The 21,264-nt window shown below is 40.7% G+C and overlaps 1 protein-coding gene across 1 annotated transcript in view; it reads right to left on the bottom strand.

Annotated features, from left to right (window-relative positions):
- The window catches only part of mei1 (meiotic double-stranded break formation protein 1), a 65,545-nt gene extending 44,786 nt beyond the window's left edge, over positions 1–20,759 (bottom strand). Inside the window, exons 1-7 of the mRNA XM_085352123.1 lie at positions 20,616–20,759; positions 20,294–20,417; positions 16,346–16,396; positions 8,113–8,186; positions 6,405–6,510; positions 1,827–2,036; positions 224–402 (exon numbers count right to left, since the gene is read on the bottom strand). Of these exons, the coding sequence (XP_085208249.1) occupies positions 224–402; positions 1,827–2,036; positions 6,405–6,510; positions 8,113–8,186; positions 16,346–16,396; positions 20,294–20,417; positions 20,616–20,759 (888 nt within the window). The remainder of the gene's footprint in view (positions 1–223; positions 403–1,826; positions 2,037–6,404; positions 6,511–8,112; positions 8,187–16,345; positions 16,397–20,293; positions 20,418–20,615) is intronic.
- Positions 20,760–21,264: the final 505 nt, after the last annotated feature.

Raw genomic sequence — 21,264 nt, forward strand, 5'->3', positions numbered from 1 at the left:
TCATTAGCTGTTCTGTAATGTGAGTCATCACTGAGAAAATCTAACGAGATGTAAACTACACAATGATTTCCCAGACATGAACCACAAATATTTGTCCAGGGTAAAACCCCACTGAATCCCTATTCAAAGGCACAATAATCCAGGATTAGAACTTCTTGTTATGATTATCGTCAGAGCCAGAATGCAGGTCTTGGGGATGAGAGCAGGATGTTTGGACAGAGACCTTTTTCAGTATGAGAGGCAGAAGGCAGTGGTCAGGGGGCTGTTGGTCTTGGTTTTGGCTGAGGCTCTGGCTGTTGTTGGCGAGGATGTCCTCGTTCTCATCGCACATGACCTGACAGCTCAGGCTGTTCATCAGAACTGACACAGCATCAGCCAGATGCACAAGCTGTGACAGCAGGCCTAACAGATGAAAGACAAGCTGTTACAGATACTAATGACACAGATCAGAAGTTTTAAACACGATGCAAAGTTTATACAAAGGCCTAAACATGGCTGAGATCTACACATGCATGTGCTGATAAATACATTCATGTTTTGTCTGGTTTCTTTTTAAATTTAGAATAAAAGGTGCACAAATATTACCTACAGCGTCAGTGTCACCACTGAAAATCGCCACCATTAATTTGATAATAAACTGGGCTATTTCAAATATCACAGAGGGAAGTTTTATATTAGATAATCATTTATAAATATTAAACACCTTCTATAATAATAAAAGTCTCACGGTGAGGGATTTCTTCAGACTCAGCACCGATTTGTAATCATAAAAATACAAAAATGCAACTTCCCAAAGTGCAACATTATTAAAATACAATAATCTTACTTATATATTGTAGCCATTTCCAAATGCTAAATAAAATTAATAATACCTCCTGCTTCTTCCATCATGTTGCTGCTATCGTAGGTAAGCTTGCTGGTATTAAACTAATAACAACAGTTCAGCCATGTTTACTTTGCAATTGCAAACCAACCTCTATTTCAAACCTGCTGTGCAACACATTTTTCTCCCAAGTTATTACAGTGGCATACATTCCAACTTTAAATTTCTGGGAGATAATGACTCTGTCTTATTTTTCGTAAATGTCTGTACCTAATGTAGATCTCAGTTCTGGTTATCACCAAAGCGCACACTGCAAGCTTATTGTCCTTATAAGTCAAAGCTCCTCCAGATAGCAGGACTCTTTCATCTCCACATAATCCTCCCTCTTTCTCCATATAGCTTCGCTCTTAAGGAGATTTGGGGGATTTAGGGAAGAAAACAACTCCTTTTTGTTATTATTAAGCCGTACAAAGTAAGGGAAATTTCTTAAATTACATTTTTTTTTCAGTTCGAAAGGCAGATGTCAAATGACCACATTGCCATTCAAATAAGTCCTCGGCTGTCTTCTCTCAGCCAGCAGGGAGTGAAATTTTGTTTCATACATTGCTACAAATTCACCACCTCTCTTTTAATCTCACCAAGATCCTTGTTTTTAAGGCCTGAATAACAAAAATCTACATGATCAGACTTTTAGATGGTAGAAAACCAATTTCACTCTAGTTAGGTATCAGTTTAATTTGCACTTCAAAAACGCAAATATATGCAATTTTTCATTTAAGCAGCTACTGATGTAGTCAATTATACTTTTAAAAATCTGAAACTGAATGCCTTGAGATTACTTTATGATAATCAACTGTCATTTTCCCAACATGCTGTATCAAATTACATCGACATTACTTTATCCATCTTGTAAAACATACTATGTTATAAAAGGATTTGTTTAAAAAATCACCCCCAAAAAATAAAACTCATAAAATGTATTCAACCAAAATATTTTTCTCACCGACACAATATCTGAGGAGCTGCGGGGAGCTGGCATTGGCTAATGTTTTCAGCAACACATTACACACTCTGTCCCTAACAGCAGAAGGCAAGGACTGGGCTGCTGAGCCCCCAGGAGCTCCAAGCAGTTGGAGCCACACATACACCACTGCACCCTTCAGTGCTTCGTCTGGGAAAAGCAGCGCTGAGCACAGGCGGTCTAACAGGGGCACTGGTGGAGAGAAATGGAAACAGGTAAGTACTTAGAGCACAAGTAAGACACAGGCATAATCATGTGGTATAGTTGTTAAGTGTCTGTATGTTGTTGTGAAGCAGCTGCTTTATTAGGTACACCTGCTTAATTGCTTGTTAACACCATTATCTAATCAGAGAGCAGAAACTCAATGCATTTAGAATAACAAGAAAGCTTTGAGCTGATAGGAAGACAACAGGAACTCAAGCCAAGGTATGCAGAAAATCATCTTTGAATTCACAACATGTTGAACCTTGAAGCAGATGGGTTACAGCAGCAGAAGACCACACCGGGTGCCACTCCTGTCAGCTAAGACCAAGAAACTGAGCTTAAAATTTACAGTGACTCACCAAAACTGGACAACAGAAAATTGGGCAAATATTGGCTGCAACATTTACATGTTGGGTCAGAATTTGGCATAAACAACATAAAATCATGTTGTTTACCTTCTCTCATGGGCTCAGGCAGGCAGTGGTGGATGGTATGGAGGATATAATTTCTTGGCACACTTTAGGCCTTTAAGTACTAAGTGAGTCTCATTTAAACACCACAGCCTCCCTGAGTATTGTTGCTGTATTGTCTATTCATTTATGACCTTCATGTAACATCTTCTAATGGCTGCTTTGAGCAGGATTAGACGATATCTCATAAAGAGATACAGATCATCTCAAACCGGTTTCTTGAACATGAGAATGAGATCACTGTATTCAAATGGCCCCACAGTCACTAGATCTTAATCCAATGGAGCACCTTTGGGATGTGGTGGAACAGGCGATTAACTTCACAGATGTGGACCAACAAATCCACAGAAGCTGTGTGATGCTATCACGTCAGTATGGACCAAATCTCTGAGTTATGTTTCAAGGACATTGTTGAATCTGTGAAGATTTAAGGAAGTTTTGGAAGCAAAAGGGGGTCCAAGTACTATCGAGGTGTACCTAATAAAGCTGCTGATAAGTGCATAAATAGACGTATGATTGCAACATCATGTGACATTTCAAGATATTGTACATTTCAATTACCAAGAAAGAAGTCTGCGAGTATGTACAGAAATGCAGGAAAATAAGAGAAACCCAGAGGTGAAGTAATTGTATTACTGTGAGAGAAGCTCAACAGACACCACAAAAGGACAGTGAGATTACAAAATGGAAAAAGTGCAAACTGCTGGGAACAAGGTGGAGAGTTTCAACTCTAGCTATGACAGACAACGGTGGACCCAGTGTCGGCGGGAAAATTGCCTTGAAGATGAAACGGTTGAAGATTGGCAATTGTGGGAGAGAGCAGAGTTAAACGGCAGATGAGAGTGTGAGCAGACTAGATTGAAAAACTATGCAGGCGTAGATTGGAGCATAAAAATATAAAAACACGAGTACTTTTATAATTATTTTCACAAAATAATTTGAACCCTAACATTAGTTTGTTGCTAGGAGAACTTAATTACTCATAATTTTCTCCTTTATACATCAATGTAAATAAAAGGGCAAAAAATTAAGAATTTAGTGTGAACACACCAGTATACGCGATGGCAGATGAGACACAGGCAGGAGACTGGAGTGGCTAAAGAGGGGTGAAAGAGTCAAATATGTCTAAAACAGCAACAATGAGAATAGTTGCACAGCGGATAAGAGCACAAAGCAACACGGGACTCAGCGAGTGTCGAACATGGAGAGAAAGAGACAGAGATGACAGAGCAGGAGAGCCAAATCCAAGCCAGCTGCTCTCTGGAGCAGATCAAAACCCATGTGAAGCAGAAGAAGCTCCCAGACATGTTTGATTAAACCGAAATATATGAGGCGGCCAAGATGACAGCAAAGCATAAAGAGAGAAGCGGTGGGGGTGGGGGAGAAGAAGGGAAAAGAGGTAGAGGGGGTGGTAACTCCTCCACAGACAGAGGATAAAAAAAATGTAGGGAACAAAATATGAGCTGCAAAAGAACAGATGAGAAATAAAGCGACGTGCTGCTGTTTAATGCCACTCAATGAGAAAGAAACAAACACGGGGGAGGCACGGCAAACAGACAAAAAGGTCGTCTTGTGCTTTCCTTAAAGAAAAGAGCAAAAGTTCATTTCTGTTTACCTTGCTTAGTGTTTGGCTGCCCTACTCTGATGCTTTGAACTACCTCTCTGTTCATCTTCTGATCCGCTTTCTACAGTATTTAACCATCGCTTTGCACTTGTTGCTTCACCCTGCTTCCTCTTTCTTGGTCTATTAAAAAACATTTTAGTTTCTCTATATTTTTGTAAGCACTTTCTAAAAAAAATGTCTTGTGAAAAGTCTCAGCATAAAAAAGTGCTTGCAAAAAACCAAAAACAAAGCGGAAATGCTGAATGCTGAGATGATGCAAAGCTATAGAAATGATGAAACTTGCCATTTAACTGTTTAATTTTAGATGGCTGATATTTTTACATATCAGCTTGTGAGAAACATTTTTAACTTGCACTATTGTCCTTTCCTTCTTTCATCCCTCTTGTTATCTCTTTTTGCCTTCCATTTTTCTTATCTGTTTCATCTTCCCTGTTTTGTCTGTATCCGCTCCTCAATCAGTATCAGCAATACAGAAATCGAAGAGAAAATTCTGGAAGAGAAAAGTCAACGAGTGAGGACAAAAAGAGGGGTTAATCAGTCAGAAAGACAGGCAGCCAGTGAGTCAGAGACAGAGGGAAATCTCCTGGGTGCTCTGGGCTTGTGTTGTCATTGCCTTGCTGTTGTCGTTAGTCCAAACAGCCCCACAGAGACTTGCTGAGTGACAGGCCACAGACAAGCACACACAGTCAATAGTGGCAGCCCACATCTTGCATCAACATTGTAACAACTCACCACTACCTGCAGCTGCTGGAGGGAGCTTGGAAAACTCATGAAAATACATGAGAGGTGGACACACATAGCATAATAAAATAACTACGGTGGCTGCCTTTTTGGCATAAGGACCACATTCGCGCTCGATCGTAAAGACAAGCAGTCAGGCGTGACACAAACACAGCACAATGCACACACGAACACGAAGCTGATTGACAAAGCCTAATAAGCACTGTGGAAAAATGATTCGGAGAGTACAAAGATATCATACAGGTGGTTGTAAAAGAGATTAAATCAACAACTGTGCGTTGGGGGAGGAGTATCTTTTCAGCTCGCTATACTACAGCTTTGTACCTAGATAAATACATTCATATAGACGGGGAGATTCAGGGAAAAGGTTCGGATGAACATTTGCAGTATTTGTAGCTTTTGCTATTTTACTTTCAGCAGGTGCTGGTATGGGATTGGCTATGCAGATGGAATTTTAAGGTTGGTTATCTCGGTGCAGCTGGAGAGCAATTGAAAAGGTCATAACAGCTAGAGAGATTGAATTGAGAGAGTTCAGGGGAAAGGATATGGAAGATAGACTTGTGTGATTTTTTCTAATTTCTTAGAGGCAGAGGAGGTGGAATAGGGAACAGCATGAGAAAGCTGGTTTCAAAAGTAGACATAGTACAGCTATTTCCATCAGCCAATTTTCTTATCCAACTAGGGGACTCAGGAGGCTGTAGCCTGTCTGAGCTGGTATAGAACGTCCTGGATATGTCGCCAATACATGCAGACAATGCTTTCCATGCATCTTGGATACAGTTTAAGAAGATCAATATAGGCTACGGTGACTGAAATGTAGATATGTCTCTCTAAGACAAAAGCGATCAGGAAAATTATGTATTCCTTTATATCTTCCTCTTCCACTTCAGGTGAACTCTACATTTCGAACACATTCTTGGATCTTAGCCCCTGAAATAATACATTTTTAATTCAGTTTCTGCCTCTCCAGTGCCACAGTGAAGAGTGAAACAGAGACTGCACAGTAAGCTACCTGAAACCTGACCGATCCTGTCTCAACTGCATTTTTAAAAACTGACCTGAATCAACGCACGTCATCAATTTCTTGCAGATACTCTATACATTCCGTAAGGCAAATGAATGTCTTTGCTATACAAAGGGGTCAGTGGCTGTGGCCTGCTACACAGCAGTATGTTTACAGTTTAAAAAGTATTTAGCGCCGGATTATAAATCTCAATGAGAGGAATTCATGAAGCATGAACTTTATAAATAAGTCCACGCATCACCTTTCCACCTGTATCCAGTGCTGGTAAAAACAAAGGGGAAAAATTATGCGTTGCTTACAACATTTCCAAGAACTGTTTATCACTTGACGAGATAAAGTTCACGCTCGTGTTGAGAGACGAGCTTACTGATGTACCTTTCTTGATAATGGACTGTAAAGAAAATAGAAACAAGGATGAAAACAGACTACTACTACTAGGGGCTACGTGTCCCTGTATTACGCTGAGGTCTCACTGAGTGTCATTTCCAGGGTCTCACCATAATGAGTCACAAGGCTCTGGGACACAGTAGGGGCAGCTTTTATTAGGTTACCCAAGAAGCTGAATGTAGGCAGGAAATGCTTCACACTGAGCTGCTCAGTAAGCTAGAAAAAGAACACAGAAAAAAATCATCAGTACTTACACACACACACAGTAATATAAAGGAAATCTTAATGCATTAGATCATAAAGCTCTACAACATCGGTTTGCACGGGTGTCTTAAAGCTAAACGGCTATTTTAATGGTAGGTTAAAAAAAATCTTCAAAATGACCAAAATATATTTTAAAACTACTACAACAACCTAAATATCCTACTACTATGGAAGCCCGTTTCCACCACTAAAAAAAAAAAAAAGGATCCATAACTCAAAATTTCGAGTTATTTTCTCGAAATTTCGAGTTATTTTCTCGAAATTTCGAGTTATTATCTCGAAATTTCGACATATTAACTCAAAATTTTGAGAAAAGCAACTCGAAATTTCGAGTTAGCGCTGCCAATCAGTAATCTACGTGAATGACGTCATTTCCATGTTACCCGGAAGCTGAAGCCCTCAGCTACAAATGCTACAGCTAAGCTACCGGTATTACATCCAGTCGTGAATGCACAGATTGCTGAGTGTTTTCAGCCTGGCTTCACAAATGATGAAATCCCTGTGTTATTAGCTGAATCACATGGTGTTACTATCAGCAAACATACTTTAATTTGTTGGGATCCGTTTTTGAGTGCGCGGTCCTGCGCCATATGCTTCCGGGTAACAAGAAAGCGACCTCATTCACGTATATTTTTGATTGGCAGAGCTAACTCGAAATTTTGAGTTATATTTCTCGAAATTTTGAGATAATAACTCGAAATTTCGAGAAAATAACTCGAAATTTCGAGAAAATAACTCGAAATTTCGAGTTATGGATACTAGCTTTTTTTTTTAGTGGCGGAAACGGGCTTCCATATACTACATATATGTTATTAACCGCTTAAGTTTTTTATTTCCACTCGATAAAAAATCTCTGAAATTATTCAGCGAGAGCTCCACAACAGTAAGGCCAAGCACACACGACAATGGGCTCAGAGGATTAGAGACACTCGAGAGATTTTTGCCTCCTTGTCCCCCATCACCAGCTTTGAGTGAGGTAGGAAACACTCTATCAAAAGCTGACATTTTTATTTCCACCAAATACCAACTGCAAATTGGAGAATTAATAATGGGTAAGTAAACACAAAAAAATCCTACAACTGCAACTCTACCAAATCTGGTGCAAGAAAAATGAAGCATAATAACACTAGGCCACTTCCATACATAGTGATACACAGAAGAAGGGTTAATCTGAGCCAAGTGCTTGCGTGTTTAAACTGAAAAAAATAATAATTTCTTCCACTAACAGTTTGTGTCAAAACTTATAATCAAGCTCTGTTCTTGTAGCATAAATGAGACTTGTCTGCTGTGGCTGGTGTTATATTTTTCTGTCATCATCAGTATACACAGCTATACTGTTTTCCACCTGCAGCAGGATGAGCCTTCTCCATTACTGTCTCCCCCTGAGGTGACACAACAGCAGCAAGAGGGAGACAAGCACACTGTCTGTTTACTAAACAGCCTTGGGAGAGTATGACGCTAGTTACACAAGTGCTATTAAAATTTTTAAGATGTTGGGCATGTTCTTCTGCCTGCACGTGCACATGAGTAGGAACGTTTCTCTATTTGTCTTACCTGTTTGTGTATCTCATCCAAAACGAAGCGAAATGACAGCTCGCTCTGGAGCTCCAGGAGTAGCTGAACCAGCACTGACGCAAGTAAACACACACACAAATGTATGCATAAACATCACAAATAAGTGCAGTTTCACACTTTCGCACAGTCACTGCAATTACAAGACAGAAAATCAAAACAGTCAATGTTAATGAAAAATCCAGGTGTATAATTTTTGAAGTTTTAAATTATCCTTCAGAATCTTCTACCACTGCTTTAGAAATTTGCATGCGATTAAATGATTCAAACAGGAATTTACTTAAATATGAAGTGCCTTTAAATAATGGTAGTTAAGGAATTTGCGTTACATAAGGCATCGTGTCACACAAGCCTGACAACCACAAGGCGCTAGTGGAAAATGTGCATTCCCTGACTGGGGGGAGGGTTGTGCACTGAAAACTTTGCCATGGTTGGCAGCAGATTGGTGTGGTTGCTCATTACGGTGCAGTCACCGTTTATTCCGAGCAGTAGTGAAACTTGAAGAAGTGCAATGCAAGCTGGGAATGGAGAAAGTAAAGGTTGTGCCTTAATGTTGCCTGCAACCAACACAGTTCAAAAAGTGCAAGTCTGCAGAGAAGACAGCTTCTTACATGCTAACTGCAGCAATCTGCTAGCAACCAAAGGAACTGCAAGGAGATTTTTGGTGCAGCACTGTACACCCTCAATTACACCCTGCTGACTGCCAGGAACCTCCAGTAAACCACTTGCTACCTGTCAGAGAATACAGTTGCCAGCGTTCACTGACCAGTCTCTGGGTCTGTATGAAGGTAGCTGTAGCAATTAGTTTCACAGCAACTGCCAGCAACCTCCAGCAATTTCTTACAGCCCTTCTTTAAGCCCTTACCAAACATTTCTACCGATCAGTGTTAATCAGTATCAGATAAATGTGCCATTATTTTACAGCATACTGAAATTTTAGAGCTGGCGTCTAGTGTGACATTAGCGCCCTGGAGCTCCAGTATGGAACGCCAGGACTGCCATAATGAATTAATTAAATACACCATTAAATAATTAATTAAATGTGGCAATAATTAATTAAAATTGGAATTAATTAATTAAATAAATAGTTATGACACATGTAATTAATTAATTATTGACACATTTAATTAATTATTTATGTATTTCACATTTTAATTAATTATTGACACATTTAATTAATTAATTATTGACACATTTAATTAATTATTTATGTATTTCACATTTTAATTAATTATTGACACATTTCATTAATTATTGACACATTTAATTAATTATTTAATGATATATTTATTTATTTCATTTTGGCAGTCCTGACGCCTGGCTCTCATCATGAAATAATTTTATCTGTCAGCCTCACCCATCAAACTCAGGGGGCGGGGTTAACGCTGATCGAGTCAAAACCATTGCTTTGGCCTGGTGGCCATTGTTTCTAGCACACAACAACCGGCATGTGGAAGCTAACAGAACTGAGCTTTGAAAAACCCTGTTTGTGTGTTACCAAATACCGTTTTAATATTTTTTTAGCCGAGAATGTAGTGGTTTAATCTTCATGTGTCTGGTCGGTTTGTCAAGATACAGCCTCTTTGCAAAAGTGTTTCGATGATTTCGGAGATGTCTGCCCAGTCTCACGGCAAAGCGTGGGATAGACCCGCTCGCCTCGCAAGCAATCCCACCGACAAAGCGCAGGCCCCGGTACACAGCTGTAGTAACCCCCGCTGACTTCTTTTACTGAGGTTATATTTATCGATGTTTTATTTCCTGATGTTCTTATGTGTCCTACGTGTTTCAGTCGCCAATTCTGAATTATAACTAACATTAAAAACATGTTTAAGGAGGAGAGAGAGCAAATAAATCTGTTTAACATCTGATCTTTGGGTTTTTGTTCAGTAATCAGCGTGACCTGTGTATAAACACATAAAAGAGATAACGTTGGTGTTTCCGTCATGTAGTAACTGCTGGCTTTAACTGTACAAAGGTTGTTCGACACTATGAAACACATACAGACTTCATGATGTTCGGCTAATATTTTTATTGTGAATATTAATCATGCTGACCTCGCTCTGTACACCACGCAGCGAGGTCAGCATATCCACGATATCCTCAGCTCCATGAGTTAACACAAAGTTTCCCAGCTGACTATCTAACTGCCAACTATTCCAGAGACGTGAAAATATACAGCATAAAGAAAAGTGTAAGAGACTCAGCAGCAGTTTAGAATAACAGTTATACATTTAATAAATCACCAAATGAATCCAAGAAACGAGCAAACCTGTTCCGACAATTTGAATTTGTATTCCCTCAGCTGCAGACTCGCTGCTGTTTAAATGTTTGAAAAGGAAGATTAGATATAAAAAACGTCAAACATAGACTCAGTCTGCCTTCACATTTGATATGAGGCCAGCACGTATAGTGGCCTCAGCAGGCTATTACTGAAATACACGTGCTATATCATAAACTATGATATAAACAGGGAGGTCCTATTAACATGTTTAGTTTTAAAGGACACCTTCCTGCCTTTAGTCTCATTCATGAGCAGTATTAGTTTTCTTCTAACATCCAGAAGTCTGCACAATGTGTTTCATAGTTTGTAACAAGCCTTTGACAGGTAAACATAACATGACCGAAAAAGCAAAAAAAAAGAAAAAAAAAAGAGAGAGAGTGTTGACATAAGAAGAGAAAATTCTCTCAATTATGGAGACAGACAAATGGTTCATTTATGTTTGATGTGTGTTTATTCCTCCCTAAATATCGTCGGTGAAGTTCGCCATGCATGTCAGATTTTCCTGCGCATTTTTATACCTCTGCCAACAGAGAGAGAAAAAAAATCACATTCTAACAGACAGCTGGTGCTTAGAATACAGTTGAATAACTACTAAAAAACAGATGATATTTAGATGATAGTTCAGTCTAACACATGTGCCAGTGAACCATTAAACGTCTGTGAAACTATGCAGTTATGAAACGTAACTTTAACCTCAGCCAAACCGATTTGCTCAGTTGTAAATAAAACAGCGAAGTAAACGTGACCCGACAGACAGAACCTGAGTGAATGAAGTCCAGCGTTTAACCACTGAGAGCTAAAACTCAGCTGAGGTTTGAAAGCTGTGTGCCGGTGATCGGACATCAGTCGCTGATAAAGCTGTTCGCCTATAAAGTGCTCTGTAAGGAAACGAGCTCCAGCAGCTCTGCGCTCGGGGAAAACACTATATTTACTTATCTTGTGCAGAAAAATGCGCTGACATTGCGTTATATCGAGCACCGGCTGCCCAGTTAAACTGTGACTATCACCAGGTAACTAGGCGTGTTTCTTGAATTAGCAGCAGGTGTTAAACAGCTGACAGATGAGGAGGAGGATGCATGCAGGTAAACTGAGGGTCTGTTGAGCTGATCGCTGGTTTCGTGAGAAAAATGTCAGCTCGTTCTTTATGTTACAGAAGCACAGAGACACAAGACCAGGCGGAAAGAGACGATCGTTCGGTGAAAATGAGAATCTGCGAATGCAACATGTGGAACACGGAGAGTGGAATATGTAAACAAACCGGTTAACGTAACCCCCTCGGTGCACTCTGCATGCTAACTGTTAGCAGAGCTAGTGAAATCTCTGAAAACATCTGAGCACTTTTGCAAACATGTTCTATGTTGACAACCTGACCAGACATACGTCGCGACATTCGCGGCTAAAACACTGTTAAAAGTGTAGCTGGTGACAGAAAAACGGGGTATTTTAAAACTACACCACCACCATTGCTGCTTGTGATTTGATCTGCATTCTGGGATAACTGGCTGCCCCAAGTCTACACAAGCAATCGATTTTCTAGGATCGACCTGTTTTGACTTACTTTGCACGGCAACCAATCAAATGTTAGAGAAGCTGCATGGGCAGCGTTAACCCCGCCCCCTGAGTTTGATGGGTGAGGCTGACAGATAAAATTATTTCATGACGAGAGCCAGGCGTCAGGACTGCCAAAATGAAATAAATAAATATATCATTAAATAATTAATTAAATGTGTCAATAATTAATTAAATGTGTCAATAATTAATTAAAATGTGAAATACATAAATAATTAATTAAATGTGTCAATAATTAATTAATTACATGTGTCAATAATTAATTAAAATGTGAAATACATAAATAATTAATTAAATGTGTCAATAATTAATTAATTAAATGTGTCAATAATTAATTAAAATGTGAAATACATAAATAATTAATTAAATGTGTCAATAATTAATTAATTACATGTGTCAATAATTAATTAAAATGTGAAATACATAAATAATTAATTAAATGTGTCAATAATTAATTAATTACATGTGTCATAACTATTTATTTAATTAATTAATTCCAATTTTAATTAATTATTGCCACATTTAATTAATTATTTAATGGTGTATTTAATTAATTCATTATGGCAGTCCTGGCGTTCCATACTCCAGTGGCTCCATGGTTCATGTGTCACATGACGAAGAGTGAGCTCAGGGCATAAGTAGTGCTAGAAAACAATATCATGTTAGGTGGAAGGTTTAGGAACCTTTTTTAAGGTCTAAAAAAAGTGATGGACAAACAGGGATTAGCACTGTCGTGAGTACGTATGGAGAATGTTTGTGTTACTTTTCTCCCTGCCAAAGGGGAGAGGCAAAAGTCCCATACTGCAAACTAAACATAACATTTGGGGCAAGTTCAATTTGAAAACTGTGCAAAACATAATGATACGTATGCAAGTAGAACCTGTTTCCATTAAAGGATGTGCACTGGTGTGCAACAGGCTATGAGTTGTGGTATATTTCCATTATTGGGTGTTATACAAGCGTTATCCAAACAGTAGTGACATATATTAAACCCTGTCATAGGGCTGTGCGATATGACCAAAATCTCATATCCCGATATAAGATATCTATCATCCCGATAACGATATAAATCACAAAAATTTAACATTTTCTGTAAATTCTGTGAATCTCGGGCAGCTCGACTTGCGTGAAGTGTTTTCAGCTGGGCGCTGTGTACCTGGAGTTGAGACTTTTAACAGATGCATGAAGGCATAGGTTGTAACGGCCGCCGTTTTCTTTGTATTTATTACACGGCGTGCTGCGGGGAAAAGCCTGTTCTAACGTTTGAGTTTAAGGTTTATTTTTTTAGTACCTAACGCATCTTTTTTCCTTCTCATCCGTAAAAACTCTGCATACACTTTCACATAATTTATTTTGTTTTGAAAAGTCTCAACAGGATCTTGAGCTTTATTGTGAAAGGTTAATATGCAAAATAAACAAGCGGACGGCGGGGCCACGCCAATGTTTTACGGTCGTGGTTGCAAACGACAAAAACAGTCGCTTGTCCGTCCGTAGTGTGGTTATATTAAATGTAAGAGAAAGAGAGAACTTTAACAAATTAATATAGCCACTACAGTGACCATCAAAACCACGAAAAAACGATAGCGTAATCTGAAACGATAGATGTTTTTATATCGTCATCCGATATATATCGTTATATCGAACAGCCCTACCCTGTCATATCAAAAAGGCAGTGTACCAAATAAATAAACTGCAATAGATGCAAGTTTAATGTTTAATGCATCGGTTTCCCTCTCAGTTACAACGCAAGTTCTCATTAAGCTGTAACTGCAAAGCTGAACAATTCTGTGAAGATTGTAGGCTTTCTTTCTCCTTCTTTCTTATCTCCTCACACTATGACTGCATTATTTATAGCGCTCAAGTGATTTACAAAACGTGTGCTTTACACACTGTCTGTGCAGAAACCAAATGCAGTGTCACATTTTAAGTACTCTTCTAACTGTTACAGAAAAGCAGTCCCTTGGGCATTTTTAAGACAGCTCCCGTAAAATCATTTGATTCGCAGCCATAGGTCCAGGCTGCTGGGGGATTCCCATGATGCACTGAGTGTTTCTTCTTCAGTTACCTTTTTCCACTCATGATGCATTTATATACCTGCATTTAATTAGCTATTACTCATCTCTGGCTCTCTTTCACAGTATGTCTCTGTCCTGTCTTCATCTGCTCACCCCCAACCGGTCGCGGCAGATGACCGCCCCTCCCTGACTCGGGAGGTTTCTTCCTGTTTAGTGGAAGTTTTTCCTTTCCACTGTTGCAAAAGCACTTGCTCATAGGAGGTTCATATGATTGTTTGGGTTTTCTCATGTATAATTGTAGGTTCTTTACCTTACAATATAAAGCACCTTGAGGCAACTGCTCTTGTGATATGGCGCTATATAAATTAAATAAAAGTGAATTGCACTGAATTAATTTGGACTTACTAAAAAATTTTATTTTTAGCATTTTTGAAAGGCTGCAATGGGAAAATCTGTCTGAGTGTTTGAAAGTGAGACTTTGCCACGAGGCCAAGATTGAGGATACAGAATAATCTGCATTTGGCTGCCCAAATAAACTCATTAAGTACAAAGAGAAATTCGCATTTCAGCTTTGAAGTCAAAGATCGCCTTAGCCACCAGCCCTGACCATTATCAGCAAGAAGGCTTATGTGTATCCTCCAAAAAAAAACAAAAAACACTGACTGTGTGTGTGTGTGTGTGTGTGTGTGTGTGTGTGTGTGTGTGTGTGTGTGTGTGTGTGTTCACAAAAACAACTGCATAGAAGGCCTCCATCTATGTTTGCGTGAGTGCAATGTGAGCACGAGTCTGTACTAGGGCTGAACGATATATCGCATTTGCGATAATATCGCGACATGATCAAGTGCAATTTTCTAACCGCAAAGGCTGCGATTATACTGCGATTATATTATACAATTCATGGGCTGCATCCTCCTGAGGCCGCATTTGTAGACCGATTACGTCACAGCGACGCGCCGAAGGCTGTCCAAATTACTACCATATCCCAGAATTCATAGCGCGGCCCAGCCAAACTCCAGTTTCCAGCAATGGCGGCCGCTACTAAGTTTTAAAATTACTCATACTAATCTTTCTGGGTCACAAAATAAACTTTTAACATATTTTCAGGCGAGAAAGTAGTTGTGTAAACATCAAATATCTGCTCGGTTTATCAAGATATCCCATATTTGCAAAAGTGCTTCGACGTTTTCAGAGGCGTCTGCTACCCACCAGCTCGACAGCTAGCCGGGAGCTCGAGGGTTACTGATGCGGCCGAGAACGGCACAACTCCCTGCACATCATTTTCAGATCACCGCGGAGTTTCGCTGCTCGGGTTAAACGTAATATATAAGTCACTTAGACAACCTAAAAATGTTATTGTTGGGCTTTTTTCAGTGTTTTGTTTGTTCGTGAGTAAATCGGTTTGGCTGAGATTAAAGTTATTAGATTAGATAAAATAAAACTTTATTAATCCCCCGGGTGGGTTCCTCCTTGGTTTTCACACAGCTGACTAAACGTCAAACAGAAAACTTATTAAACAGAAGTATGAGACAGTCGAGAATTTACACCAGTGTCTGGTTATATTTTAGATAGCAAGAAGCAGACGGCCGAGTTTATTAAACTCCACCGAGACAGCGGTGACGCTAATCAGAAGGCTAGACCGTCCAATTTCACGCCTTTAAACTTTAAAGGCGTGTTTGTGTGTGTGTTTATACAATTGCTATTATGTTTGCACTTTATGTGTAATGTTACTGACTGCAGAGATCAGTAAGATGTGTGTATTTTTTATTTATTAGTTTTATTTATTTAATATTATTTTTTAATTGAATGACTGTCTAGTAGTTCACAGATGTCGAAAAACTGAGTGTGGTAAAGCCACTGATTTTTTTTATGTATATTTCTGCAATCTGCACATTGTACTGACTTTCATTTTAATGTTTACACCAGGGTTCCTTGTCAGCACTTTATGCTCAGATGTTTGTAAGCTAAAAATAAACTATTGTGTATGTTCAAATATACTGTTGTGATTGAAGAAGTTAAATAAAAATGTCAGTCATCAATTCATGCATCACCTCATGTCATCATAACAGAGGTCTGTCTTCCAGGAAAGAACAGTTTAAAATTAATGTAATATAGTATTGGCCATACTATATGATGTATTGCTTGTCTTTGTTTAATAATACAGAAGACAAATACCTTAAAAAATAATCGCATATCGCATCGCAATCGCAATATTGGGGCAAAAAATCGCAATTAGATTATTTTCCATAATCGTTCAGCCCTAGTCTGTACATAGAGTGTGTATGTGTGTTTTCCTGAGCACACACAGACACACAAGCATACATCACCAAACCAGAAAGAGGCATCTCTTCACCTTGGTCAACCTTCTCCAGAGTTACAGGGTCCTCTGCAGTTTGAAGCATCCCTGGGGACAGAGAAGATATGACAGAGCAGATTTTAAAAGGCATACTTCAAAAACCACATGCACTCTTGCTTCTACACAGAAGTACAGGAGGAAGAAATTTAATGTCATTATGCAAAAAAAAAAGGATGAAATAGGACAAAATAGAAAATACAAATTACAGAGACATTAGATGGGGCTTCATGCTAATAAAGATCTATTTGATCATACTGTACAGGGTACTCTACCTTGCATTAGCTTTGCTGGACATCCAAGATAAAGTACTATCTTAAAAGCATGTTAAAGAAAAACAACTCAGTGTAGTGATGAATGTAAGGCATATTTTTATTGGATTATGCTCAGATGGAGAAGCACAATTCATGCAGACAATCCCACAAGAACTCTAATAGCTCTTTTAACGTCTTGTCAGATTGGTCAGAGCTTTTATGGCTTAGCATTTTGCCACACATCCTCTTATTGTGCTAATTTGATTAGAGCTTAAATGGTTTCAACATAGCACTTAATGCGGCAACCTAATAATCCTCCAATGAGGAAGTTATCAATAAAACCCTCGGATGATCTAGCATTAAAAAAACATACAGAGGTTCAATTATAGCAGTGTAACATTTGCAATAGAGGAGTCAGTAATTTAGTGTTGTGAGAATAATGAAACACAATGCAGGTCTATATATTAACAGTCTTACTGGCTCCACTGGGATTTTCACGGCACGGCAACTCATTCCATATTTAAAGATCCTCAAAAATTATTGCTGTCATGTCATCCGATATGTTGACACAGAGAATTATTCACGGTACAGGAGTCGAAATAACTTACGCTACAACTTAAATGCAAACAAGAAATCACAAATAATGAAAGTCTTGATAGTTTTATATGTTTTATACTTTTGTTAATAGCTCGTATTTTGTGTCTTTAAATCAAACATTTCAGAAATAATTTCAGAAACCCCGTCATAGTTAGTCAAAGGAGCTTGCAAAGAAAAGCGTCTGGACTTCTTTAAGTTACTTGAAGATGGTAATCCCCGAACCAAATGGTGGACACCAGAGGTGAAGGGAGCCACCAGGCTGAAGAAGGAGTCCTATCGGGCTTGGTTAGCCTGTGGGACTCCGGAGGCAGCCGACAGGTATCGACAGGCCAAGCGGAATGCGGCTCGGGCAGTGGCTGAAGCAAAAACTCGGGTGTGGGAGGAGTTCGGAGAGGCCATGGAAAAAGACTTTGGGACTGCCTCGAAGAGATTCTGGCAAACCGTCAGACGTCTCAGGAGGGGAAAGCGGTGCTCTACCTGCACTGTGTATAGTGCTGGCGGAGCGCTGCTGACGTCGACTGAGAAAATTGTCAGGCGGTGGAAGGAATACTTCGAGGACCTCCTTAATCCCACTGACACGTCTTCCGAGGAGGAAGCAGAGTCTGGGGATGAGGGGAATGACCCGCCAATTTCCGGGGGCGAGGTCACTGAGGCAGTTAAACAACTCCTTGGTGGCAGAGCCCCTGGTGTTGATGAGGTCCGCCCCGAGTTCCTGAAGGCTCTGGACGTTGTAGGGCTGTCCTGGTTGACACGCCTCTGCAATGTTGCGTGGAGATCAGGGGCAGTACCTGTGGACTGGCAGACCGGGGTGGTGGTCCCCATCTTTAAGAAGGGGGACCGGAGGGTGTGTTCCAACTACAGGGGGATCACACTCCTCAGCCTCCCTGGGAAAGTCTATGCCACGGTGCTGGAAAGGAGAGTTCGTCCGTTAGTCGAACCTCGGATACAGGAGGAACAATGCGGTTTTCGTCCTGGTCGCGGAACACTGGACCAGCTCTTTATCCTCTCCAGGATACTTGAGGGTGCATGGGAGTTTGCCCAACCAGTCTACATGTGTTTTGTGGACTTGGAGAAGGCATTCGACCGTGTCCCTCGGGGTGTCCTGTGGGAGGTGTTGCGGGAATATGGGGTGTCTGGCCCATTGCTACGGGCCATTCGATCCCTATACAACCGTTGCAAGAGCTTGGTTCGCATTGCCGGCAATAAGTCGGACTCGTTCCCGGTGGGTGATGGGCTCCGCCAGGGCTGCCCTTTGTCTCCGGTTCTGTTCATAATTTTTATGGACAGAATTTCTAGGCGCAGCCAAGTGGCGGAGGGCTTTCGCTTTGGTGGCCTCAGAATCTCATCTCTGATTTTTGCAGATGATGTGGTTCTGTTGGCTTCATCGGGTGAGGGCCTCCAGCTCGCACTGGAACGGTTCGCAGCCGAGTGTGAAGCAGCGGGAATGAGGATCAGCACCTCCAAATCTGAGGCCATGGTTCTCAGCCGGAAAAGGGTGGAGTGCCCACTCCGGGTCGGGGATGAGTTCCTGCCCCAAGTGGAGGAGTTCAAGTATCTCGGGGTCTTGTTCGCGAGTGATGGGAGAAGGGAGCCGGAGATCGACAGACGGATTGGGGCTGCAGCTGCAGTAATGCGGACGCTGCACCGGTCCGTCGTGGTGAAGAGGGAGCTGAGTGTAAAAGCGAAGCTCTCAATTTACCGGTCGATCTACGTCCCTACCCTCACCTATGGCCACGAGCTGTGGGTAGTGACCGAAAGAACGAGATCGCGGATACAAGCGGCAGAAATGAGCTTCCTCCGAAGGGTGGCTGGCCTCTCCCTTAGAGATAGGGTGAGAAGTTCGGCCATCCGGGAGGGGCTCAGAGTAGAGCAGCTGCTGCTCCACATCGAAAGGAGCCAGCTGAGGTGGTTCGGGCATCTGACAAGGATGCCCCCTGGGCGCCTCCTGGGTGAGGTGTTCCAGGCATGTCCCACCGGGAGGAGGCCCCGGGGCAGACCCAGGACACGCTGGAGAGATTATATCTCTCGGCTGGCCTGGGAACGCCTTGGTATTCCCCCGGATAAGCTGGAGGAGGTGGCTGGGGAGAGGGAGGTCTGGGCCTCTTTGCTTAGGCTGCTGCCCCCGCGACCCGGCCCCGGATAAAGCGGATGAAGATGGATGGATGGATGGAAGATGTTTCACCTCTCATCCGAGAAGCTTCTTCAGTTCTTAAGGTCAAATGGTGGAGAGTCCCAGATATAAACCTAGTGGGAGTATCCCCCCACAGAGGGACAAAAGGACCCCCTGATGATCCTCTAATCACCTGAGCCAAGGTGTGAAACTGGGTGTGGGTCCCAATCCCCGTCATAGTTAAAAGCAAAGCTGTCCACTAGCCTGCAGCCCATGCTAATGATCTTTTTTTTGGTGGCTACTTAGTTTGATGATTCCATCTATGAAATGAGATTTAATGTGGCTGTCATTAAAAATGAAAATCAGTTACATATACAGCACTTAATTAAGGCCCAAATTACTGCATCACATCAAAGTCACAAATCAGTATAATGGTTTAATCACACTACCGATGACAAGCACACCTCTCCAAAGAAAAGAAAAGTAGTAAACTCAAGGTTAACTGCATTATCGGCGTGGATCCTTTTTTTTTTTTTAATGAAATCAACGCAAAAACTATTATGTCCAGTAGTGTGAATATTTCTGTATCGTGTTCTGGTTGATTGCTAAGATCAATTGTTCTCTCTGTTCAGCCTGACCTTGCAGAAAAGCTGTAATGCGACTGCACCACCAATACAACAGTGGACTAACACAGTGGTGATTAGCTTCAAGGAGTGCAAATGTTAAACAATCAAGCTCGAGCTAGTGAGAAAACAGCCAGTGATGGTTAGGACTGTCAGTACTGACTGAAGGTCTGTGCACTGCAATAGTACTGTTGATGCTCCTTGTTTTCTAAGTGCATTCCAGTCTGATTTTGCCTACCTAGCATAAAACTGTTTGCACCTTTAGAGAGATAGCAAGTGAGAGGTGAAAGTCCAGCGCTTCACAATCGCCCTTGCTAGACATTCCTTCTGTTTCTAATCTGCTGCATGTGTTACTATTTCTCACCCAATAGTTTGGCTGTAAAATGCAGACAGACTCTGTGGTCCTGTTGGAGCAGCTCTCTCAAAGCCCCCGGAGAATACTTCAGCACTCCACTTACACTGGACAAGGCAGAAGACTTCCTCACAGACTGCATCCCACAGACAAGCGTGTAGGAGGAGAGATATAGGAGGGTAAATAAAGCTCCAGCTGAGCATCAAGGGAAATTAACAGCATAATGCAATTTTCATACACATTTCCCAATCCTTCCTAAAGGTTGTGCAAGAGAATGTAAAGCCACAGTAAACAGCTACAACATGGAGATGTATATAAATATATTTCTTCTCACTGCTATGTCTTCATCGTCAATCATTTCAATGAGGCAGGCCACACAGAGCAGCAGCCCGCCTCCCTCCACAGGCCCAAGGCGCCTACTCCACTTTGGGTCATGTCTGAAGTGGATCTTGTTGCAAACTATATCCCTGCTTGTCATTCTGTTTGTTTCGCCTGTTCAGACAGAAAGACCACAACAGCTTTTTATACAAAACTGCAGGCGAGCAAGAGTGCTAGCAAGCTATTGTATTACCTAGCGCTACATGCTAACTATAATATTAGCACTAGCTAAAGTTAATTTGTGACTTAGCTAGCCATAATATCCTTAAAAACAGATGTTTTTGAAGATTTCTCTTAAAACCTTCAAAAACATCTGTTTTTAAGTAAAATTATGGCTAGCTAAGTTATAAATTACCTAGCGCTACATGCTAACTATATTATTAGCACTAGCTAGAGTTAATTTATAACTTAACTAGCCATGATTTTCTTTAAAAACAGATGTTTTTGAAGATTTCTATTAAAACAAATGCTATTGACAAACTCTAATAACCACAAAATATGTGTAATAAACCATAAACTAACCTTTGCTGACAGTATATATCAGACGAGAACTGTGCAGAAATGATGGCTAAAGTCAAAACCCCAAACTTTATTGAACATTACAG

Source organism: Diplotaxodon limnothrissa, linkage group LG4 (genome assembly GCF_057381915.1).
Source record: "Diplotaxodon limnothrissa isolate DT_005_m linkage group LG4, D_limnothrissa_male_GT1.1, whole genome shotgun sequence".
NCBI lineage: Eukaryota > Metazoa > Chordata > Actinopteri > Cichliformes > Cichlidae > Diplotaxodon > Diplotaxodon limnothrissa.